Source organism: Trachypithecus francoisi, unplaced genomic scaffold (genome assembly GCF_009764315.1).
Source record: "Trachypithecus francoisi isolate TF-2019V2 unplaced genomic scaffold, Tfra_2.0 Lachesis_group21, whole genome shotgun sequence".
Taxonomy (NCBI): Eukaryota; Metazoa; Chordata; class Mammalia; order Primates; family Cercopithecidae; genus Trachypithecus; species Trachypithecus francoisi.
Genome location: NW_022681467.1, coordinates 59,417,981 through 59,436,957, shown reverse-complemented (window position 1 = coordinate 59,436,957; position 18,977 = coordinate 59,417,981). Strand labels below are relative to the sequence as shown.

The following is an 18,977-nucleotide window of genomic DNA, read 5'->3' as shown; positions in this document are numbered from 1 at the left end:
AAACGGTGGGCGGGGCACGGAGGGGCACAGCTGAGCTGCTCACAGCCAGGGATCCCTAGTGGTGCCGGCTGCTGCCTCCTTGGGGTGCTAATGAGCACTCGAGGCTGGGCTGGGGTGGTGGGACGCACTGTGGCCTAGAAGTGTCATCCCCTTAGGGAGGCCCCCAAGCCAGGAAGGTGGGTAAGGAAGGCCAGAGCTCAGTCATGGTGATGGGTGTGGCAAGGAGAGGCGGGGGCTGGGACCGCAGAGGCCCTGTGGTCATGGTGATGGGTGTGGCGAGGAGAGGTGGGGGCTGGGACCACAGAGGCCCTGTGGAGCAGCTCTTGTCAGGGGAGGAGGACCCCAGGTGTCAGGGGCTGGCACTTCTTGCTCTAGGTTCAGCTGTCGTGGGAGGTCCGGCCTGGGGCTTGGCATGTTTTGAGCCAGGAAAAACACTGGTGGCTGCTGCCTTTAAAACAAATAGGTTTGTGTCTTTAATTCCGTATGTGCATTTACACTCCTCTTTATTAGTGGATAAATATTAGAAAATCATCTCTCGGACAGAGTGGCTGAGGGCGGGCCCCTCCAGGGGCCCCGGCTTGGTCTGCAGGGTGAGGCTGTCCCTCCAGGGCTCGTACACCAGCGTGGAGGTCTCGGCCCTCTTGATGGTGAACTTGTAGGAACGGTTGGGCAGCAGGTTTCGGACGTCGAAGGTGCAGGCAGCCACGGGGATGACGCCACACTGGGCGCACTCCTGCTGCGTCCGCGGGTCCAGCAGCCTGAAGCGCAGCTCATACTGCTCCGAGGCGGCCGGCTGGATGGTGACGAACCAACGCAGCCGGGCCCAGTCCTGGTGGGCCGCTGACTCCTTTCTGTCAAACATGACGGGCATCTTGGTGCTCAGCATGAGCCAGATGTGAGGGATCTTGGCAGCACTGACATCAGACACCAGGCGGTGCTTGACGTGCAGCCGTCCCGGCACCATCATGGTCAGGAAGCTGTCCATGACGGCCGACACGTCCGCCAGCCGCCGCTCCACCAGCGCCCAGTCAGCCAGGAAAGGCCGTGGGTCCGGCGACTGGAGCAGGGCGTCCAGCTCAGCACGGCCATGGTCCAGCTGCTCCAGCAGGTCCCCAAGCAGCAGGAGCTGGATCTTGGTCTGAGCTGTGCCCACCTTCTTCATGCGCTGGAACTTCCAGGGGTCGATGAGCTGGAACACGGCGCTAGGCAGCACCAACGGGTTCTGGTCGCCCAGGGCTAGGTGCTTGGGCAGGACCTCGATGTAGTAGGAGCACTTACGCAGCAGCTGCATGCGGGCGTGGTGGCGCTTGAGCAGGTGCGGGCTCAGGTCCGAAGTCAGGAACTCACGCAGGGCATTGCGGCGCTCGGTGTAGGTCCTCCATGCCTCTGGCTCCAGCAGCTGCTGGTCATCTGCCTCCTCCTGGTCCAGGAAGGACTGGGGATTGCCCAGCTTCATCTTGTCCAGGCCCAGGCCTGCCACGTGGGAGCTCATTATCCAGGAGCTGGGAGGAGGGCTGGGTGTCAACTGCCAGGCAGGCTGGCCTCCCCTGCGCAGTGGCACGCTCGGGGGATGGATTCAGCCCACTGCCCCCATGCTGGGCCTCTGTCCTTCCTCGGGGGCACAACTCGCTGGGAAGAGGCTGCCTGGAGGGCTGGATGGGCAGGCTACAGATCTGGACACAGTTTATGCCGAGGAGCATAAACCTCTACTGACAACCGGTGGCCTGCGGGACAGGACAGGGAAGAGCTACGACTGCGGACTTCTGGCCAGAACAGCCAGGGCAGAAACCCCAGCCTTGACCTGTGGCCCGGCAAGGGCCCCAGTTCCTAGCTCTGGTACTGAAAGGGGATGCTGGCACCCTCAGGGATGTGGAGACGGGATAGCATGGTCCTAAGCAGCACAGAACCCCCCTTAGGGACACTCGTGGGCCATCTTCCCGCTCTGGTTCTCCCTGGGGACTCTCTATGCCTCATCACAGTCGTAGAGCAGAGAGACAGGCCTCACCAAAGACTAGGCCAGCTGGCAGTCAGCGTGGGAGGAGGGCGGCAAGGCCTGGACCCGGAGGAGCAGCCCTCCTCCTACGCTGTGGGCCCTCGCTGTGGACCCGGGACCCTGTCCCTGGTGAGCTCACGGACTCCACAAGCAACACTCCGTTTCCCAGATGGAGCCTGAGGCTAAGACGCTTGGTTCTTGCTCTCATCCAGGGTTTCAGCCCAGTGCTGAGCCGAGTCTGACCCTGTGTCTGTGGGTGCACCGGCTGAGTGCAGCTGTGGCCCCAGGCTCTGCCGCAGCTCCCTTGAGAGCAAGCTGCACCCTGGCTGCTGCCCCGGCTCCCAGCAACCCTGGAGATCTCAGGTTGTCACAGCCACTAGGGCCTGGGATGAACCGCAAATGAGAGCTAAGCAGTTGTGTGAGTTCCCCAAGGTAGGTGGCAAGCCATGTTTGCCTCACGCCCAAACGGGCAACCCTTGACCTTCCTGGGGCAGCGGGGTGAGAACAGGACCCTGGGGACAGCAGGGAGTGTGTCTAGGGTGAGGTGCTAGCTGAGAGCAGGTCCCCGGGACCCCAGGCCTAAGCCCTGCTCTGGCTGGAGGCTGGGGCGGACTTCACCACTGGAGGGAAATCGTGCCTCTGTGACTTGTGAGAGATGTTTTCCAGTCTCCAGCAGCTGCCCAGGTGGAAAACCCAGAGGGGCTGGTCGTGAACCCTGGAAAGCGGTTCCGAACCCCTCGCTGCTTCCTACACACCCCTCGTCCCAGGCCCGCTTCCCTGAGACCACCAGGTGCCCGCACCCTACCTCCTCCTCCACACTCCCCTAGGCCCACGTCCCCGGCCCCTCTGCCTGCCCCTTACCTTCCTGAGACCCCCAGCCCTCCTTTCCCAGCCCCCGCCGCCGCCCCAGACCCGCGCCCACTTGCCCTGCCTCCGAAGCGGAGCCGCGCGCGGACTTCCCAGAGCCCAGCCTCCCTCCGCGCTCCGCGGGTTGCCCTGGGGACCGGGGCCTTTGTGACGCTGCGGCCCGGGGGCGGGGCGGGGGTGGGGACCCAGGACCCCGAGCCGAGAAATCTTCCATCCGCGTCGCTTCCTGGGGAGTCTCAGACTTCTGGGGGCCCGCGTTCCCGACTTGGGGGCTACCTCGGGTGGCTGGTCCAAGAGCCGGGCTCCAAGTGGGGTTCCTGTCCCCACTCACCCCCGGCTTCCAGCGGGCCGCAGGAGCCTCAGGTGACTGGGAGGGGATTCCCGCTCGACCCCCCAGTCCTAGTGCACTCCTCGGAATCCCTCGGAGTAATTTGGGAGCGAGGCAGGGCCCGGTGACCTGGCACACGGATCACCCAGCGCAGAGGAGAGGGGCGGCTCCGCCCAGCAAGGCCCCGCCCACCACAGGCTCCTCCCACCACGGGCTCCCCCACCTCAGGCTCCTCCCACCACAGGCTCCCCCAATCCCGCAACGGCCCCTCCCACCACAGGCTCCTCCCAGCGCAGGCTCCTCCCACCACGGCCCCTCCCACCACAGGCTCCTCCCACCACAGGCTCCTCCCACCACGGGCTCCTTCCGTACGGGGCGAAGGGTCTCCCACCTGGGGCCGCCCAAGCTCAGGCCCCGACCTGACTCTGGATAAATGGGGTCTTCATAGCTCCAGGGAGCCCCACAGAGGAGCTCTGAGGCCATCTGGTCCCGTCTGTATCCGTTCCATTGGGCTCAGGGCCTCTGGGATCCTTCCCTTCCCCCACAGCACACCCCAGCTACCTGGGGTTCTCTGGGGGTCACAATCTCAGACACCCCAAGGTGCCCCTCGTTCACCTTCAGGAAGATGCTGGAGGAAGACACTTTCCATCCTCCTCATCTCCATCCCCACGGAGGTCAGTGCTGGGGCCTCTTCCAGGATGGGCGTCTTTGAGCCCCTCCCAGGCTCTTCTGTAACCTGAGCTTCCCCCTCCTCCCGGCGACCCCACCTCGGAAGAGCTTTCCTCTGGTGCATGGAGGTCCCAGGGGTTAGGCCTGGCAGGAAGTGGGTGGGTGTGGGTGATTTTTTTTGAGATAGTGTCTTGCTCTGTCACCATGTTGCAGTCTCCACCTGCTCACTGCAGCCTCCACCCCCCGGGCCCCAGTGATCCTCCCACCTGGGTCTTTCTGATCCTTTGGGATTACAGGTGTGAGCCCCGCGCCCAGTCCTGTTGGGTGCTGTTTCTGCCTTGCCCTCCCTGCTTGGGCTGGAACTCAATAAATGTCAGCTATTGTTATTGTTGTTATTGTTATTTAGGGCTCCAGGGGACAAAGCCAGGTTGTTTGGAGAAGGGGGTGCTGTCTGACACAGAGGGTTGGGAAGCACTAGGAGTTAGACCCCTTACCCCCCACCCTGCAGGCCACTCACAGAGAAGCAGGGTGGGGGCAGAGCAGCCTCCCCTTCTCTTCTGGCGCCAGGCAGGTCCTGGATGTCTGCCCTCTCCTGGGTTCCACCCTATCCCCTTTCTTTCAATTTCTGATTTCTAATCTAATTTTTTTTTTTGAGATGGAGTCTCGCTCTGTCACCCAGGCTGGATTGCAGTGGCACGATCTTGGCTCACTGCAAGCTCCGCCTCCCAGGTTCATGCCATTCTCCTGCCTCAGCCTCCCGAATAGCTGGGACTACAGGCGCCCACCACCATGCCCAGCTAATTTTTTTTTGTATTTTTAGTAGAGACAGGGTTTCACCATGTTAGGCAGAATGGTCTCGATCTCCTGACCTCATGATCCGCCCACCTTGGCCTCCCAAAGTGCTGGAATTACAGGCATGAGCCACTGCGCCCAGCCTCTAATCTAATTTTTTAAAGTTAAACTTTTACCCAGGCTGGGTGGCTCAGGTCCATAATCCCAGAACTTTGAGAGGCCGAAGTGAGAGGATCCCTTGAGGCCAGAAGTTTGAGACCAGCCTGGGCAACATAGGGAGACCCCAGTCTCTACAAATAATTTGAAAAATTAGCTGGGTGTGGTGGTGTGCACCTGTGGTCTCAGCTACTTGGAAGGCTGAGGCTGGAGGATCACCTGAGCCTGGGAAGACTAGGCTGCAGTGAGCCAGGATGGTGCCACTGCACTCCAGCCTGGGTAACAGAGGGAGACCCTGTCTCTAAAAAGAATAATAATGGCTGGGCGCAGTGACTCGCACCTATAATCCCAGCACTTTGGGAGGCTGAGGCAAGCAGATCACCTGAGGTCAGGAGTTTGAGACCAGCCTGGCCAACATAGTGAGTGAGACCCAGTCTCTACTAACAATACAAAAATTAGCTGGGCATGGTGGCGCGTGCCTGTAGTCCCAGCTACTTGGGAGGCTGAGGCAGGAGAATCGCTTGAACCCAGGAGGTGGAGATTGCAGTGAGCCGAGATTGTGCTATGCACTCCAACCTGGGTGCAGTAAGACAGAGACCTGTCTCAAAAATCATAATAATAATAAAGTTAAACTTTTAATTTTAAGATAATTGTAGATTTACCTGCAGTTGTAAGAAGTAACACAGAGGTACCGTTACCCTCTACCAAGCGTCCCCAGTGGTAGCATCTTGCAAGACTGCAGTGCACAGTCACGCCAGGACCTTGACACCGATACAGACGCAGGGCAGTGCCACCCCCATGGGACCTTGAGATGTTCTTTATGGCCACGCTGCTCCCTCGCACCCCTCCCTAGCCCTGCAACCACTCATCTCTCCGGCTCTGTCTGGTCATTTCAAGAATGTCCTGTCAGTGCAAGCTTTCAGTATGCAGCCTTGGGACTGGCTTCTTGGGCTCAGCATAGTCCTCTCCATGCAGAGCCGATGGTCACTGCTGTTCACTGCTGGGCACCAGGGCCAGTTTGTGCTCAGTCTTGCTCAACCCTGTTTGTGGCCACCAGGGCATGGACAGTGAACACTTTGGGTCTGTTGTCCCTGGTGGACACAGCTTCCCTGCGCCCTGAGGATGGTGAAGCCTGGGGATAGTAGGGCCAGTCATGGGGGAGAGAGTGCACCCTGACTGCTGAGACCCTCAGAGCTGTACCCTTCAGACACATAAACCTGGCTGGGGGTGGCCTGAAAGTGGCAGAGCTCCTGCCACCAGCCTCCATCTAAACACTAGGAAGGGCCTGCACTGCATCCTCCTGGTCTGTATCCTCACTGCTGTTGTAAGCTCAGTGCTCTTACAGACGGGGAAACTGAGGCACAGGGCGATTCAGCACTGTGTGCCCAAGGTCATGTGGCCAGTGAGTCTGACAGCAGGATTCCAGCCCTGGTCCTTTTTTTTTTTTTTGGGACGGAGACTCGCTCAGCTGCTGAGGCAGGAGTGTAGTGGCACCACAATCTCGGCGCACTGCAACCACGGTCTCCCAGATTCAAGTGATTCTTCCGTCTCAGCCTCCCAAGTAGCTGGGATTACAGGTGCCCACCATCATACCTAATTTTTGTATTTTAGTGGAGACGGGGTTTCACCATAGTTGCCTAGGCTGGTCTTGAACTCCTGGCCTCAGGTGATGCACCTTCCTTGGCCTCCTAAAGTGCTGGGATTACAGGTGTGAGCCACTGTGCCCGGCCTTTTCTTTTTCTTTTTTTTTTTTTTTTTTGAGATGGAGTCTCGCTCTGTCGCCCAGGCTGGAGTGCAGTGGCACGGTCTCTGCTCACTGCAAGCTCCGCCCCCCGGGTTCACGCCATTCTCCTCCCTCAGCCTCCTGTGTAGCTGGGACTACAGGCACCCACCACCACGCCCCGCTAATTTTTTTTTTTTTTTGTATTTTTAGTAGAGACGGGGTTTCACCATGTTAGCCAGGATGGTCTTGATCTCCTGACCTCGTGATCCGCCCGTCTTGGCCTCCCAAAGTGCTGTGATTACAGGCCTGAGCCACAACGCCCGGCCCGCCTTTTCTTTTTTAAAAAAATAGAGATGAGAGTCTCGGTATGTTGCCCAGGCTGGTCTTGAACCCTTGGGCTCAAGCGATCCTCCTGCTTGGCCTCCACAAATGCTGGTATTACAGGAGTTAGCTGCCTCACCTGGCCAAGCCCCAGTCTCCTGACCCCGTCCAAAGTGATCCTGTGCCCAGGCCCCTTTCCTCACTCCCCTCTGTGCCACCCATCCGGTTAGGGCTGAGGGAGGAGGTAAGTCATGGGTGAGGGCACAGCAGGCAGGGAAGGAGCTGCTGACACGGACACCTGGCAGGGGCCCTACACTGGGCTGTGTTGCACCTGGTGGGTGAGGTGAGGAAGGGGTGGATGGGCGGGCACAGCTTGGAGGGCAGTGGGACAGGGTAGCTGGGCCTGCGGGGCCGGGGATTCTGAGGACCACCAGGGAGGAGCTGGATGGAGCTAGCCTTGGCTGCCTGCCGACCGCGCTCACCGTGGCATGTGTGCAGTGCAAGGGCAGCAGGTGCAAGGAGAGGGAGATGGGGCGGACGTGGGGAGCTGATCTGTGGGCCGGTAGGGTAGTGGGGGTGAGACATGCCTGGGCAGAGGCCCAATGGGGCCCTAACCCCGACGGCCAGGCCTGCCTCTGGCTCCGGCTGGGCATGGAATGTGCTGAGTCCTATGCCACGATCCCCTGGCCCTAAGGAACAGGGAGTGTCTGGGAGGAATCTGCATTCAGTGCCCTGAACACCTGACCCCAGTGTGGTGAGCACAGGAGCCTTCCACGGCCTGAGGAGGCCTCCCTGGGGCTCTGTGGCCTTGGTGTTCTAGGAGGGAGGAGTCATGTCCTGGGGGGGATTTAGGAGAGATGGTGGCCACGCCTGTAGTTCCAGCACTGTGGGAGGCAGGAGGATCGCTTGAGGCCAAGAGTTCAAAACCAGCCTGGGCAACACAGTGAGATCCCATCTCTACAAATAATAAAAAATTTATCTGGGCATGGTGGCTCACACCTGTAGTCCGGCAGGAGGATAGCTTGAGCCCAGGAGATCGAGGCTGCAGTAAGGCGTGATGGTGCCACTGCACTCCAGCCTGGGCGACAGGGTGAGACCCTGTTTCAAAAAAAAAAAATGTAAAAGAAAAGAAACTGGTGGGCAAAACCCCCACCTGCATGTGTGAAGGGAGGAGAAGGCGGCCGGGGCGGGAGGAGAAGGTGCCCGGGGAGGGGAGGAGACAGCGCTGGGGAAGGGAGAAGATGCTGGGGCCCCTCAAAGGCCACCCCCAATTTAGTATTTACAATTATCCACATTTCTGAACACCCTCCCCCACTCCCAGCAGGACACCTCTCTGGGGCAGAGCCTGCCTTGAGCCTGGCGATGTCCAGCCTCCCAGGGCTCCTGCTGGCTCCAGGCCGTCAGCTCGGACACAGCTTGGCCGCTGGGGTGCCCTGAGAGCCAGGCCACGGGTGTCACTGCCACCCCACAGTGCACACACCAGTCCTCAGACGTGAGACTGCTGAGAAGGCCATCTGTGGCTCCAGGGCAGGCAGGTGCGAGAGGGGCTTGTCACTGGCTGGACACTGGTCATGCCTGTTGGAGGGATGTGTTCAACCCACACAAGAAGTGTGGGCACTGATGTGTGTGAGACGTGGGGAAGGGGTGTGGGGCTCCATGAAGGCCACCCAGGTGCTGCAGGGGCTGCTGGGGGGAGGCCGGCGAGAGGAGCAAGAGTCTGCAGATGAGGCCGGGCGCGGTGGCTCAAGCCGTAATCCCAGCACTTGGGAGCCGAGACGGGCGGATCACGAGGTCAGGAGATCGAGACCATCCTGGCTAACACGGTGAAACCCCGTCTCTACTAAAAAATACAAAAAAACTAGCCGGGCGAGGTGGCGGGCGCTGTAGTCCCAGCTACTCGGAGGCTGAGGCAGGAGAATGGCGTGAACCCGGGAGGCGGAGCTTGTAGTGAGCTGAGATCCGGCCACTGCACTCCAGCCTGGGGACAGAGCGAGACTCTGTCTCAAAAAAAAAAAAAAAAAAAAAAAAAAAAAAAGAGTCTGCAGATGGGCCCCCACCCCACCCCACTCAGGACCCCACTCCAGCTGGCCTGCGGCGGAGCTCCCCGCAGTCAGCATCTGGTTTTACTGCATGAAAGCTGGGGTGCTGACAGCCCCCTCACTCGCCTGTCATTGGCCTTCGCTGTAGAGGCCAGAGGCTCAGCGCCTGGTGCGGGGTTAATGATGTTAAAATATCTGGCCAACATTTAAGTAAGTAAGCACTTTTCACCTAAGGGCAGCTCAGGCTTGGCAACCACTGCAGGTGCTGAACAGCAGCGCCCTTCCATGGACCCCCCACTTCTCCGCGGGCACGGTGGCTGATGGACTGTGGTGCCCTTGGGCAGGGGCCGGGCTTGGGTGGGCAGAGCCACTCCGCCTGCCTGGGCCTTGCAGAGGGCAGGAGAGAGGCTGGCCCCGCCCACTCCGCCCTCCTAGGCCCCTCCTGGAGCCAGCCCCCGCCCCCGCCCCAGCCGAAGCTGCCCTCTGCCCTGGGGTCGGGGAGGGGACCGTGCACTCCAGACGCCAAGGAGGTCGAATAGGAGGGGCTGTTGGTGTGTCTGAGGCAGGGGGTCCGCCCTGCGCCCCACCCAGCCCGAACGCCAGCCCGGACGCCGATGGGAACGGTGTGCCTCCTGGATCCAGGGGATCTCTGAGTGACCACAGGGCTGGGGTCCCCTGTCGCCCCACGGCCGGTGCCCGGAGCGCTGGACACCAGGTCCCACCGGCCCCTCCAGTTCCTCCTCCGCGCTCGTGGGCTCCCATGGCCCTCGGCCCAGCGCGGTGACCCCGGGGGATGGAGCCCTTCCTCAGGAGGCGGCTGGCCTTCCTGTCCTTCTTCTGGGACAAGATCTGGCCTGCGGACGGCGAGCGGGACCACAGCACCCCCGGGTCCACGGACCCCGACGCCGACCCAGTGCCCGCGCTCCCCGCGGAGCCCTGCGGCCCCTTCCCGCAGCTCTTCGTTGCGCTCTACGACTTCGCGGCGCGGCGCGGCGAGGAGCTGAGTGTCCGCCGCGGGGACAGGCTCTGGGCCCTGGAGGAGGGGGGCGGCTACATCTTGGCGCGCAGGCTCTCGGGCCAGCCCAGCGCCGGGCTCGTGCCCATCACCCATGTGGCCAAGGCTTCTCCCGAGACGCTCTCAGACCAACCGTGAGTACCTCGACCTGGAGTCAGAGCCTGCCTCGCCCTAGTCTGGGGAGTCTGGAAAAACGGCAGGATTTTGAGTTTGAAACCGCATGTCCGTGGCTATCTGTTCATTCATTCGTTCATCCATGCATTCATTCAGGGACAGTTGATGAGCCTCGGGCCGGCAGGTATGGTAGGAACACACAGAGTCTGCTGTGCGCTGCCAAGAGGGAGAGGAGGCTCCACAGGCCTGGTCAGGTCCAGGGGACACCAGCTGCACCAGCCCAGCACCCAGCGGGCGGTTCCTCCAGGACCCTGCCTGGCTGGCCAGGCCCTCCCGCCCTCACACAGGGAGTCCAGTGTTCGTGGAGTGGTCACTCCTTGGAGGGCAGGGGCTGGGGGCTGGGAGGCACCAGATGACACAGGGGCGCACGCTCCAGGAGCTCTGGGTGAGGGCAGGTGAGCAGGGGCTGCAGGGGCACCTAGTCCAGATGCTCAGTGCAGCTGCTCTGAGCAGCTTCCTTGGTCCTGTGTCCAGCTGGGCCAGGCCTGAGCCCTGGAGACCTCCGGGGTCAGCCTTGCTCAGGGCCACTTCCAGCCTCCTGGGGGACCCTGGGCACTCACACATTGTCCTGAGGGTTACATGGGGTGTGTGAAGCCACAGTCATTGGAAGGTGTCTCCCGAGGGGCCCCAGGCCCTCACCCCACACCTGCCTTGCTTGCCCTGAGCAGTGGTTGGGGGGCAAGCAGCCATTGTGATGGGAAGGGGTTCACAGTCACCGCAGGTGTGGAGGACAGATCCCTTCAGCAGTTCCTGGAGGGCAGGGCTCGGGGTAGAGCAGTGCTGTCCATAGGCAAAGCTAATGACTATTTGCCTAGGCTGGAGATTAAAAGACTAACCACACTCAGGTGTCATTAGCTCCAGACACCTGGCCCCACGCCCCAGGGAGAGACCTCAGGCACATCCCCTGCATCTCAGGATCCGCACGGGGCCACCTCCGACCCCCAAGCCCTGATATGGGTGTCAGAGGGGCTGGCGATGTGTTGGGGAAACACCTGTGTCTCATGCCCACACTCCGCAGTGCTGGGAGGGGCCTGAGTCTCTTTACACGTGAGAGGGTTGCGTCTCCCGGCCAGCAGACCCCAGAAGGCAGGGCCCCTGGCTGACAGAGCATCCATGGAGCCAGCGTGTCAGGCCGCCGCCTCCCAGTGCCTGGTCCCACAGCTCTTCCTGTCTCCATCTTCATTTCCTTCAACCTCAGCCCAGCCCGACGGCCCCGGCCATGCCGGTTTCTGTTCCTGCTGCCCCCATTGCCCTCCAGGTCCCCGGGGCAGGGGTGCCAGACTGTCCTCCGTCTTGCCCAGTTCCAGCAGCCACGTCTGCCCAGGATGGCATGGCTGTACCCCAGCCCCGAATCTTGTGTTGACTCTGAGGCCTGCCTTGGGTCCTTTCCTAGTCCCGCTCCCCGAGTGATTTCAGCCCCACCCTGACACCCGGCTCACTCTGCTTCCTCCTTCTGGTGCTTATAGGGTGTGCCCTGGGGCGGGGGAGTGGCCCGCATCCCTCCCTGGGTCCCAGGAAGCTCCAGGGTGGGAAGCTGAGTCAGGTGTGGAGTCCCTGCCTTGGCCTTCAGAAGAGAGATATGTAGTCGAGGTGGGGCTGGGAGCGTTTCTGTCTTCCAAGGATGCCTCTGGCTCCCAGGAGTGAGTAGATGTGACCTGGTGGGTGACCCATCTGGACAGGGGAGCCCCAGCAGGCCCCTCTCCTGACACCCGGTGTGGGCTCCTGTGTTTGGACATCTGAGGAGTGGGTGCCTGGGAGCTCCCGGCCACCGTGCCACCATGTTCAGAGTGGTCTCACCTCCACCTAGCTTTTTGGAGGGGGTGTCTGTGTGGACAGAGGCCAGTGGGCTTGGGGCCATCCTGTACTGGGCACAACTCTTCAGAATAGGATGCAGGATGCTTTGAACGTTCGCCCAGCAACCCCCCTGCAGCCGCCCATTGGCTGCCCCTCCTGACCTCCTGCCCAGCCTGGCTTAGGCCGCCTCCTCAGGACAGAGCTCTGTATGGGCCACCCCCACTAACCAACTGCCTGAGGCAGGTGGGCTGTGCCCAGCCAGGTGGCGCCTGTGGCCCTGTACGACCACACCAACAGCCCAACAGTGCTTCTGGGCAGCTCATCAGGCCGTCGGCTCCGTGTCCGCTCAGGGGCTCAGCGAAGCCGAGTTTGGAGGCCTATGGCCTATGGCCAGGGCTGACTGTTAACCTGTGGCTGAGGCTGGCGGTCACTATGAACAGGAAACTGGAAGTCATGCCCAGCAGGGCTAACGGAGAGCCCACGGCCAAGGTGAGGACGCTCACGGCTGAGCAGGAGGATGGGGGCTGAGGCAGTGCAGACCTTGAGCTGGGATTCCAGCCCTGCCACAGGGTGGACCTTCTCCCTGAGAGGCAGTGGGACCGCCGGGCTCAGCCCTGCCACCAGCATGGAGGAGAGCACGTGGGGCCACCGGCTGAGGGGCCTGCAAGGTGACTGCCGCACCTGCTGTTTTCAGCTGGTACTTCAGCGGAGTCAGCCGGACCCAGGCACAGCAGCTGCTCCTCTCCCCACCCAACGAACCAGGGGCCTTCCTCATCCGGCCCAGCGAGAGCAGCCTCGGGGGCTACTCACTGTCAGGTACCTGGGGCAGTCCCTCCTGCCTCTGTCCCCCACTGGGCCAGTGCTCTTGACCTTGGGGTGGTTGGTATCTAGGTGGTGCTGGGTCCTGAATCACACCTGGCGCCACTGAGGGCCCAACAGCAGATACGCCTGTCACCTCCTGCATTTGCTCACTCACCCATTCATTCATTCATTCATCCAGTCATTCATCCACTCACTCATTTATAACATCACTCACTCACTCGTTCATTCATTCCTCACTCACTAATTCACTCACTCACTCATTCATTCATCGTTCATTCACACCTCACTCACTCACTAATTCACTCATTCATTCATTCACTCATTTATTCACTGATTTGTTCACTGGCTTATTCTTTCATTCATTTGCTTATTCATTCATTCATTCACTTTTTCCTTCTTTCCTTCCTTATTCCTTCATTCATTCACTGACTCATGGACTCATTCATTCTACAAGTATTTATTAAGTGCCTACTCTGCGCACACTGTCAGCAGAAAAGCTCCAACCTGGACCCCTCTCGCTGCCCTGCCCCAGCCTGTGGCTGCCCATACTCCCTCCTCCACACGGCTCTGACCATCTCAGGGTCCCCAGCTAGGTCTGAGCCAGACCCCTTGGGTGGGTTATGGCCAGCATCCTCTGGGGTGGGAGGGTCGGGGCAGCTGGCAGCCGAGGCAGGGGTCTCCATCTCTGAACCCTTCCTAGTCCGAGCCCAGGCCAAGGTCTGCCACTACCGGGTCTCCATGGCAGCCGATGGCAGCCTCTACCTGCAGAAGGGACGGCTCTTTCCCGGCCTGGAGGAGCTGCTCACCTACTACAAGGCCAACTGGAAGCTGATCCAGAACCCCCTGCTGCAGCCCTGCGTGCGTCAGGTGGGCCTGTGCCTGCCAAGCTGCCCCACACTGGCCTGAGGCCTGGCCCTGTTCTAGGTGCTCCTCCCGACCCCGTCTCAAAGCCCCTGCCCAGGCCTGGGAACACGGGGCATCCCAGCGGCCCCTGCACATACTGCTCTTTGCTGGTGTCTCTGAGGGCTGTTGGGATTCCTGGGGGGCTGGGAGTGGGGAGAGGAGACCTGTAGCAGTGCCCGGCTCTGCAGGGGAGCAGCCAGGAGCGTGGGGCCAGTTTGGGGAAGGCACTCAAGGCTGCCCCAGGCTCCAGGGGTGGAAGTTGTGGGAGGAGACGCAGATCACAAGATGCTGCACCTGGGCTGGAGCTGCTGGATCCCGGGACTGTCCCCGATGTGAGCCACCCTGCTGAGGGCCAGGGCAGCAATCTGGTTTCTCTGGTCTCATAATGACAGCCCGGCCAGCAGCAGTAATGAGCACTTGTAGACGGATATCCGGCTGGGGCAAAGGTGCCACTTAGGCCCCAGAGCAATGAGACCTGCAGGGCTGGGCCGGGCCTCCAAGTCCAGCACCCACTCCCCTTTGTCCCAGCCAGGGTGGGGTGAGTGTGTGCTGGGGACGGGGGTGCCCGCTGGAGGCCTGGTGTGGGGGCTCTGCCTGGGACAGAGCACAGGGGCCCATGCTGACCAGCCTCCCTGCCCACACTTCCTGGGGGGAGCGGGCAGGGCACTGAGCTCCCTGTTTTTTTGCTCCCTGCAGAAGGCCCCGCAGCAGGATGCGTGGGAACGACCACACTCCGAATTTGCCCTTGGGAGGAAGCTGGGTGAAGGCTACTTTGGGGAGGTGTGGGAAGGCCTGTGGCTGGGCTCCCTGCCCGTGGCGATCAAGGTCATCAAGTCAGGTGAGGCCCCGAGATCCTGCGCCACGGCCGGGCCCCACACCCGCTGTCCAGCCCTCAAGCCCCGGGGCAGTGATGTTCGTGGCGTGGGCCAATCCTGGAGCCATACCCTGTCTCGCAGCCGACATGAAGCTCGCCGACCTCGCCAAGGAGATCCAGACGCTGAAGGGCCTGCGGCACGAGCGGCTCATCCGGCTGCACGCGGTGTGCTCGGGCAGGGATCCTGTGTACATCGTCACGGAGCTCATGCGCAAGGGAAACCTGCAGGTCTTCCTGGGCAGTGAGTCCCCTCCCTGCTGCCGTGTGGCCCTGCCGCGCCTGCGACCGCCCCTTCCCTTCCGGTGCAGAGCTGAACCTGCAGGGGTTTCCGAGGTGAACCGGGCCTCTCTACCGGGAGCAGGTGGCCTCGGCTATAGATCCCATCCCTGTCTGGTTTCCAGCCAACAGAGGGCTGGGGCCAGGTCTGGGCCAGGCCAGAGCCTTGTGGTTCCGGGGCTGGGACTGGGGGAGTGCAGTCCCATCTGGGTCATCAGCCTTGGTCTAATGGGATGTGGACCCAGCTCAGCCTCTGGCTCTTCTCCGCCCTGGTCTTTATTAGGGGCCTGGGCCGTCTGCCAGGTCACCGTGGTGAGTACAGCACCCTCCCCCTGTCTCACTTGGGGCTTCCTGCAGCCTTAGCCGGCCATGCCATCCTCATCACGTCTTAGAGATGAGGAGGCTGAGGCATGGGGGAAGGTGACGTGGGTGGACACCGGCCTCTCTGGCTGTTGGCCCTGTGCCCTGAAAGGCCCCGCGCTGTCTCCTGCAGGCCCCGAGGGCCGGGCCCTGCGTCTGCCGCCGCTCCTGGGCTTTGCCTGCCAGGTGGCTGAGGGCATGAACTACCTGGAGGGGCAGCGCATCGTGCATCGGGACTTGGCCGCCAGGAACGTGCTTGTGGACGATGGCCTGGCTTGCAAGGTGGCTGACTTTGGCCTGGCCCGGCTGCTCAAGGTCAGCGGAGGCTCTGGGACCCTGACTGCTCGAGGGGGTGGGTGAGGGGGGCCCCAGTCCACCTGTCTAACCAGGGGCCTTCCCTGTCCCCAGGACGACATCTACTCCCCGAGCAGCAGCTCCAAGATCCCAGTGAAGTGGACAGCACCTGAGGCGGCCAGTTATCGTGTCTTCTCCCAGAAGTCGGACGTCTGGTCCTTCGGCGTCCTGCTGTATGAGGTTTTCACCTATGGCCAGTGTCCCTACGAAGGTGCGTCCCCAGGCAGCCGCAGGGAGGAGGCAGGCTCTGCCCAGGAGTCACTGGCCCCAGGCCTGGACGCTGTTAGCAGGGGATTGGAGGTCTGGCCAAGGGCAGGCAGGTGACACGGGGGGCTATGGGAAGCCTCCATTGGGACCCCCCTGCAAGAGCAGAATCAAGGCAGCTCTTGCCCCGTGCCTCCCAGGGATGACCAACCACGAGACGCTGCAGCAGATCATGCGAGGGTACCGGCTGCCGCGCCCGGCTGCCTGCCCGGCAGAGGTCTACGTGCTCATGCTGGAGTGCTGGAGGAGCAGCCCCGAGGAACGGCCCTCCTTCGCCATGCTGTGGGAGAAGCTGCACGCCATCCACAGATGCCTTCCCCGAGTCTTCACGTGACTCAGGGCTCCGGGCTCCACCAGGCCAGCCCCTCCTCCCTGCAGAGCGTCAACTCGAAGGGATGCTGGTCAGCCGGACCAGGAGCCTCTGGCTGTGGGCCTCAGGCACCAGCGTTCACATGCATTTGTGCACCAGGCAGACACGTGGCCGTGGGCCTCAGGTCCCGGCGTGCACACGTGTTTGTGCACCAGGCAGACATGTGCAGACGGTGGAGGGCTGATGTTCTCTGTGCAGTGTGACACGTGTCCCTGGCGTCTCGAGAGACAACAGCACAGGAAGGTGGGGAGAAGCCTCGGAGGCTCTAGGCGGGGAACCTGAGCCCAGTGTGTCTCTTGTCCGGGTCCCCTGGACTCCCTCCCAGGGTCAAGAGCCAAAGGCCCGGTTCCCTCCCCAGTCCCAGCTTGGGTTTGCAGAAGTGACCCGTGCTGGCTCCCAGGCAGACCACGGCGTTGACCCCACTGGGTGCGTGGAGTGTAGGCATGGGGTGGCACCACCACCTGCCCCACACAGACACGCTGGTGGCCTGTGAACAAACCCACTCATGCACACGGCACTCAGTAAGCTGGGACTGACCCACTCAGACACGTGCACAGGCTCACATCACACACAGGCTCAGCCCCCAGACCGAGACCCAGGAGCTGACGCATGGGAGTCCACGTGGCTAGAAAATGCAGGTTGGAGCGGCCCCCATGCGGCCCAGACCCCAGCCCAGGACATCATGCTGCTAGACAGTGTGAACCCCAAGGGCATTGGCAGGAGCTGCCTGAGCTGCCAATTCCATCTCCCTGGGCGGGTTCCAGGGGGCACAGGAGGGGTGGGCAGGGAGGTTTGGTGGCCTGGGAGCTGCCCTTGGAGGCTATTTCCAGGGGCCGCAGGTTGGGCCCTGGGGGACCTGGAGTCTTCTGGCTGTTCAGGATCAGGCAGGGTCGGTCGGGGGTCAGAAGTAGATGCCATGGTGTGCTGGGCAGCAACTGGTCAGGAAGCCTCTGGGTGGGAGCCCTCGCAGGTCACCGAGGCAGGAGGGGGCAGGGATGTGCAGGATCAGCCCTCGCTCACCCCATGTCTGGCTCAGGGAAGCTTCTGCTCAGGTCTTTGTGAAATCAGAAGCAAGGGGGGCCAGCGGGGTCTGTTTGGGGTCCCCGGAGACCCTGCCCCCCACCCTCCAGGGAGCCCAGGTTGGCAGCTGTGCCCCAGAAGGCTTTCGGGGACAGAAAGTTTGGAGACAAGTTCAGGCCTGAGTTCCTTGTCCCCTAGAGTTAGGGTCAGCTTTGCACCTGCTAAGCCAATGAGCTGATGGCCACTGTCCACAGGCCAAAGCCTGACTCGGGAGGGAGCTAAGAGATGAGACTCCCATGTGCAAAGATAAGTGGCCCCGGGGAGGGAAGAGGCCACTCAGAGGCTCAGAGAACGGAGGCAGTGCAGGGGCTTCCTGGGGCCTGTGAGCAGGAAGAACAAGGCCAAGCAGAGGGAAGCAGCAGGAACCAGAACCCCTGCAGATGATGGGGGCAAGAGGCTTTCCCTGAGCCTTTTGGGACCCTGGCCAGCTGCCCAGTTCCATCTGCGTGGGAGAACCTAGGGGAAGGGCTGGCTCTGGTACCTGGGCCCACTGAGGCCTTGAGCTGAGCTTCCGGTTTTGGCACGTCCCCAGCGCCGCAGCCTGGGGGCTCCTCTGGCACAGAAGGCCTCGCTCTCTGTGCTTTCTGCAGCCGCCACTGGGATTAAGGGGACCAGGTGTGTCTGTGGCATCCGTGCCCTCCCAGGCATCTCACCAGCCACCAGCTGAACAGGTTTGTGCTCCTGGATATCGGAGAGGGGCCAGGGACATTCCTGCCTCCTGATGTGGCTTAGACTGAACGTCCTGCACATCCAAACTCAGGGACACTCGAGGCTTCCTGGACACAGACTCACGGCCCAGAGGCCCAAGGCTCGAGGACATCGGGGCGGTGGCAGAGCTGGTGGGCTCTGAGGGACGCTGCCTGGCCAGATGCCCCAGCGCCCTCCTCCGGCATGCCCCACCTCCACCCCTCCCCCTGCATCTCTCCCGACCAGCCCCCAGCAGAGCTGGCAGGGCCTGAGGGACACTGCCCAGCCCGGCACCCCACTGTCCCTCCCTACCTTGGTCAGCCCTGAGCTGGGCTGCCCAGAAATCTATGAACCTGTTAAATAATTATTGTTCTTAATCTCCAAACAATGAGCGGAAGGTTCCATTATTTCTCTTTGCAATAAAAATAAAAGTTCAAATACGCAGAGTTTAGGGACTTTCCCTACCATTCCTTGCAGACTTCGAACTTTCCTCCTCACCCCTTCCTGCTCCCTTGAGGCTGCCGATCCGGGCCCCTGCATTGGAGCCCCCTGGTGGACACAGGAGGGTCAGCGGGAGGGTGGGGCGGGCAGGGGCTCTTGGGGAGGGGGTGTCTTGAGTCTCAGGGGCTGGGGGGCAGGCGGCCTTTGGGTCCAGGTGCGGGTCACGCCAGGGCTCACTCAGGCATGGGTGGGAAGAGGGGAGGTGAGCTGGAAGGGAGCAGGGGTCATGGGGCTGGGCAGGAGGAGACAGAGGCTGGAGGCTGGAGGAGCTGCCTGGGAGGGAGCTGCGGCCCTGGGCCCCAGCGCTGTGGGCGCTTCCAGGCCACACTCACGGTCCTTCCCTGCCCCCTGGCGTCCGTGTGGAGGAAGGCAATGCCCTTCAGCTGCGGGTGCCCCTGGCTCTGCTTCCCCAGGGATCCCCCAAAACCCTTGGGCCCTCCTCTTCCGGGAAGTCCTCCCGGCCGACCCACACAGCTGTCACTGCCCTGACTCCAATCCCTCTTCCCTGCTTGGCCCTTACCCGAGGGCGGGCCTGCCCATGAGGCGGCTCTCAGGATGCCCGCCCACAGCAGCTCCTGGCATTGGGCCCCGTGCTCAGGGGTGGAGTCTGGGGCT

At 61.9% G+C, this 18,977-nt stretch overlaps 2 protein-coding genes across 4 annotated transcripts; one reads left to right on the top strand and one right to left on the bottom strand.

The window, feature by feature from the left end:
- Positions 1 to 449: 449 nt before the first annotated feature.
- On the bottom strand, positions 450 to 3,364 carry FNDC11 (fibronectin type III domain containing 11). Of its 3 annotated transcripts, XM_033187132.1 has the most exons (3): positions 2,855 to 2,871; positions 1,631 to 1,724; positions 450 to 1,502 (listed from the first exon to the last, which is right to left on the bottom strand). In XM_033187132.1, exon 3 carries the CDS (start codon positions 1,490 to 1,492, stop codon positions 521 to 523), a length of 972 nt encoding a protein of 323 aa, XP_033043023.1. In that variant the 5' UTR covers positions 1,493 to 1,502; positions 1,631 to 1,724; positions 2,855 to 2,871; the 3' UTR covers positions 450 to 520. The 3 variants fall into 3 exon arrangements, with proteins under 3 accessions (XP_033043023.1, XP_033043022.1, XP_033043025.1); XM_033187131.1 differs by lacking the exons at positions 1,631 to 1,724; positions 2,855 to 2,871 and adding an exon at positions 2,920 to 3,364; XM_033187134.1 differs by lacking the exon at positions 1,631 to 1,724 and having other exon boundaries at positions 2,855 to 2,963.
- Positions 3,365 to 9,431: 6,067 nt separating this feature from the next.
- SRMS (src-related kinase lacking C-terminal regulatory tyrosine and N-terminal myristylation sites) lies at positions 9,432 to 18,301 on the top strand. Its single transcript, XM_033187126.1, has 8 exons — positions 9,432 to 10,037; positions 12,566 to 12,687; positions 13,394 to 13,560; positions 14,293 to 14,434; positions 14,553 to 14,711; positions 15,240 to 15,421; positions 15,515 to 15,671; positions 15,865 to 18,301. The coding sequence occupies exons 1-8, from the start codon at positions 9,682 to 9,684 to the stop codon at positions 16,056 to 16,058; spliced, it is 1,479 nt and encodes a 492-aa protein (XP_033043017.1). The 5' UTR covers positions 9,432 to 9,681; the 3' UTR covers positions 16,059 to 18,301.
- The last annotated feature ends 676 nt before the right edge of the window (positions 18,302 to 18,977 follow it).

Coding starts and splice junctions, on each gene's coding strand:
- FNDC11 (XM_033187131.1), bottom strand. CDS start 3,074: ATGGAAGATTTCTCGGCTCGGGGTCCTGGGTCCCCACCCCCGCCCCGC. Junction 1,503..2,919: donor GGCTCCGCTTCGGAGGCAGG/GCAAGTGGGCGC, acceptor CCCTCCTCCCAG/CTCCTGGATAATGAGCTCCC.
- SRMS (XM_033187126.1), top strand. CDS start 9,682: ATGGAGCCCTTCCTCAGGAGGCGGCTGGCCTTCCTGTCCTTCTTCTGG. Junction 10,038..12,565: donor GAGACGCTCTCAGACCAACC/GTGAGTACCTCG, acceptor TGCTGTTTTCAG/CTGGTACTTCAGCGGAGTCA. Junction 14,435..14,552: donor GATCAAGGTCATCAAGTCAG/GTGAGGCCCCGA, acceptor CCTGTCTCGCAG/CCGACATGAAGCTCGCCGAC.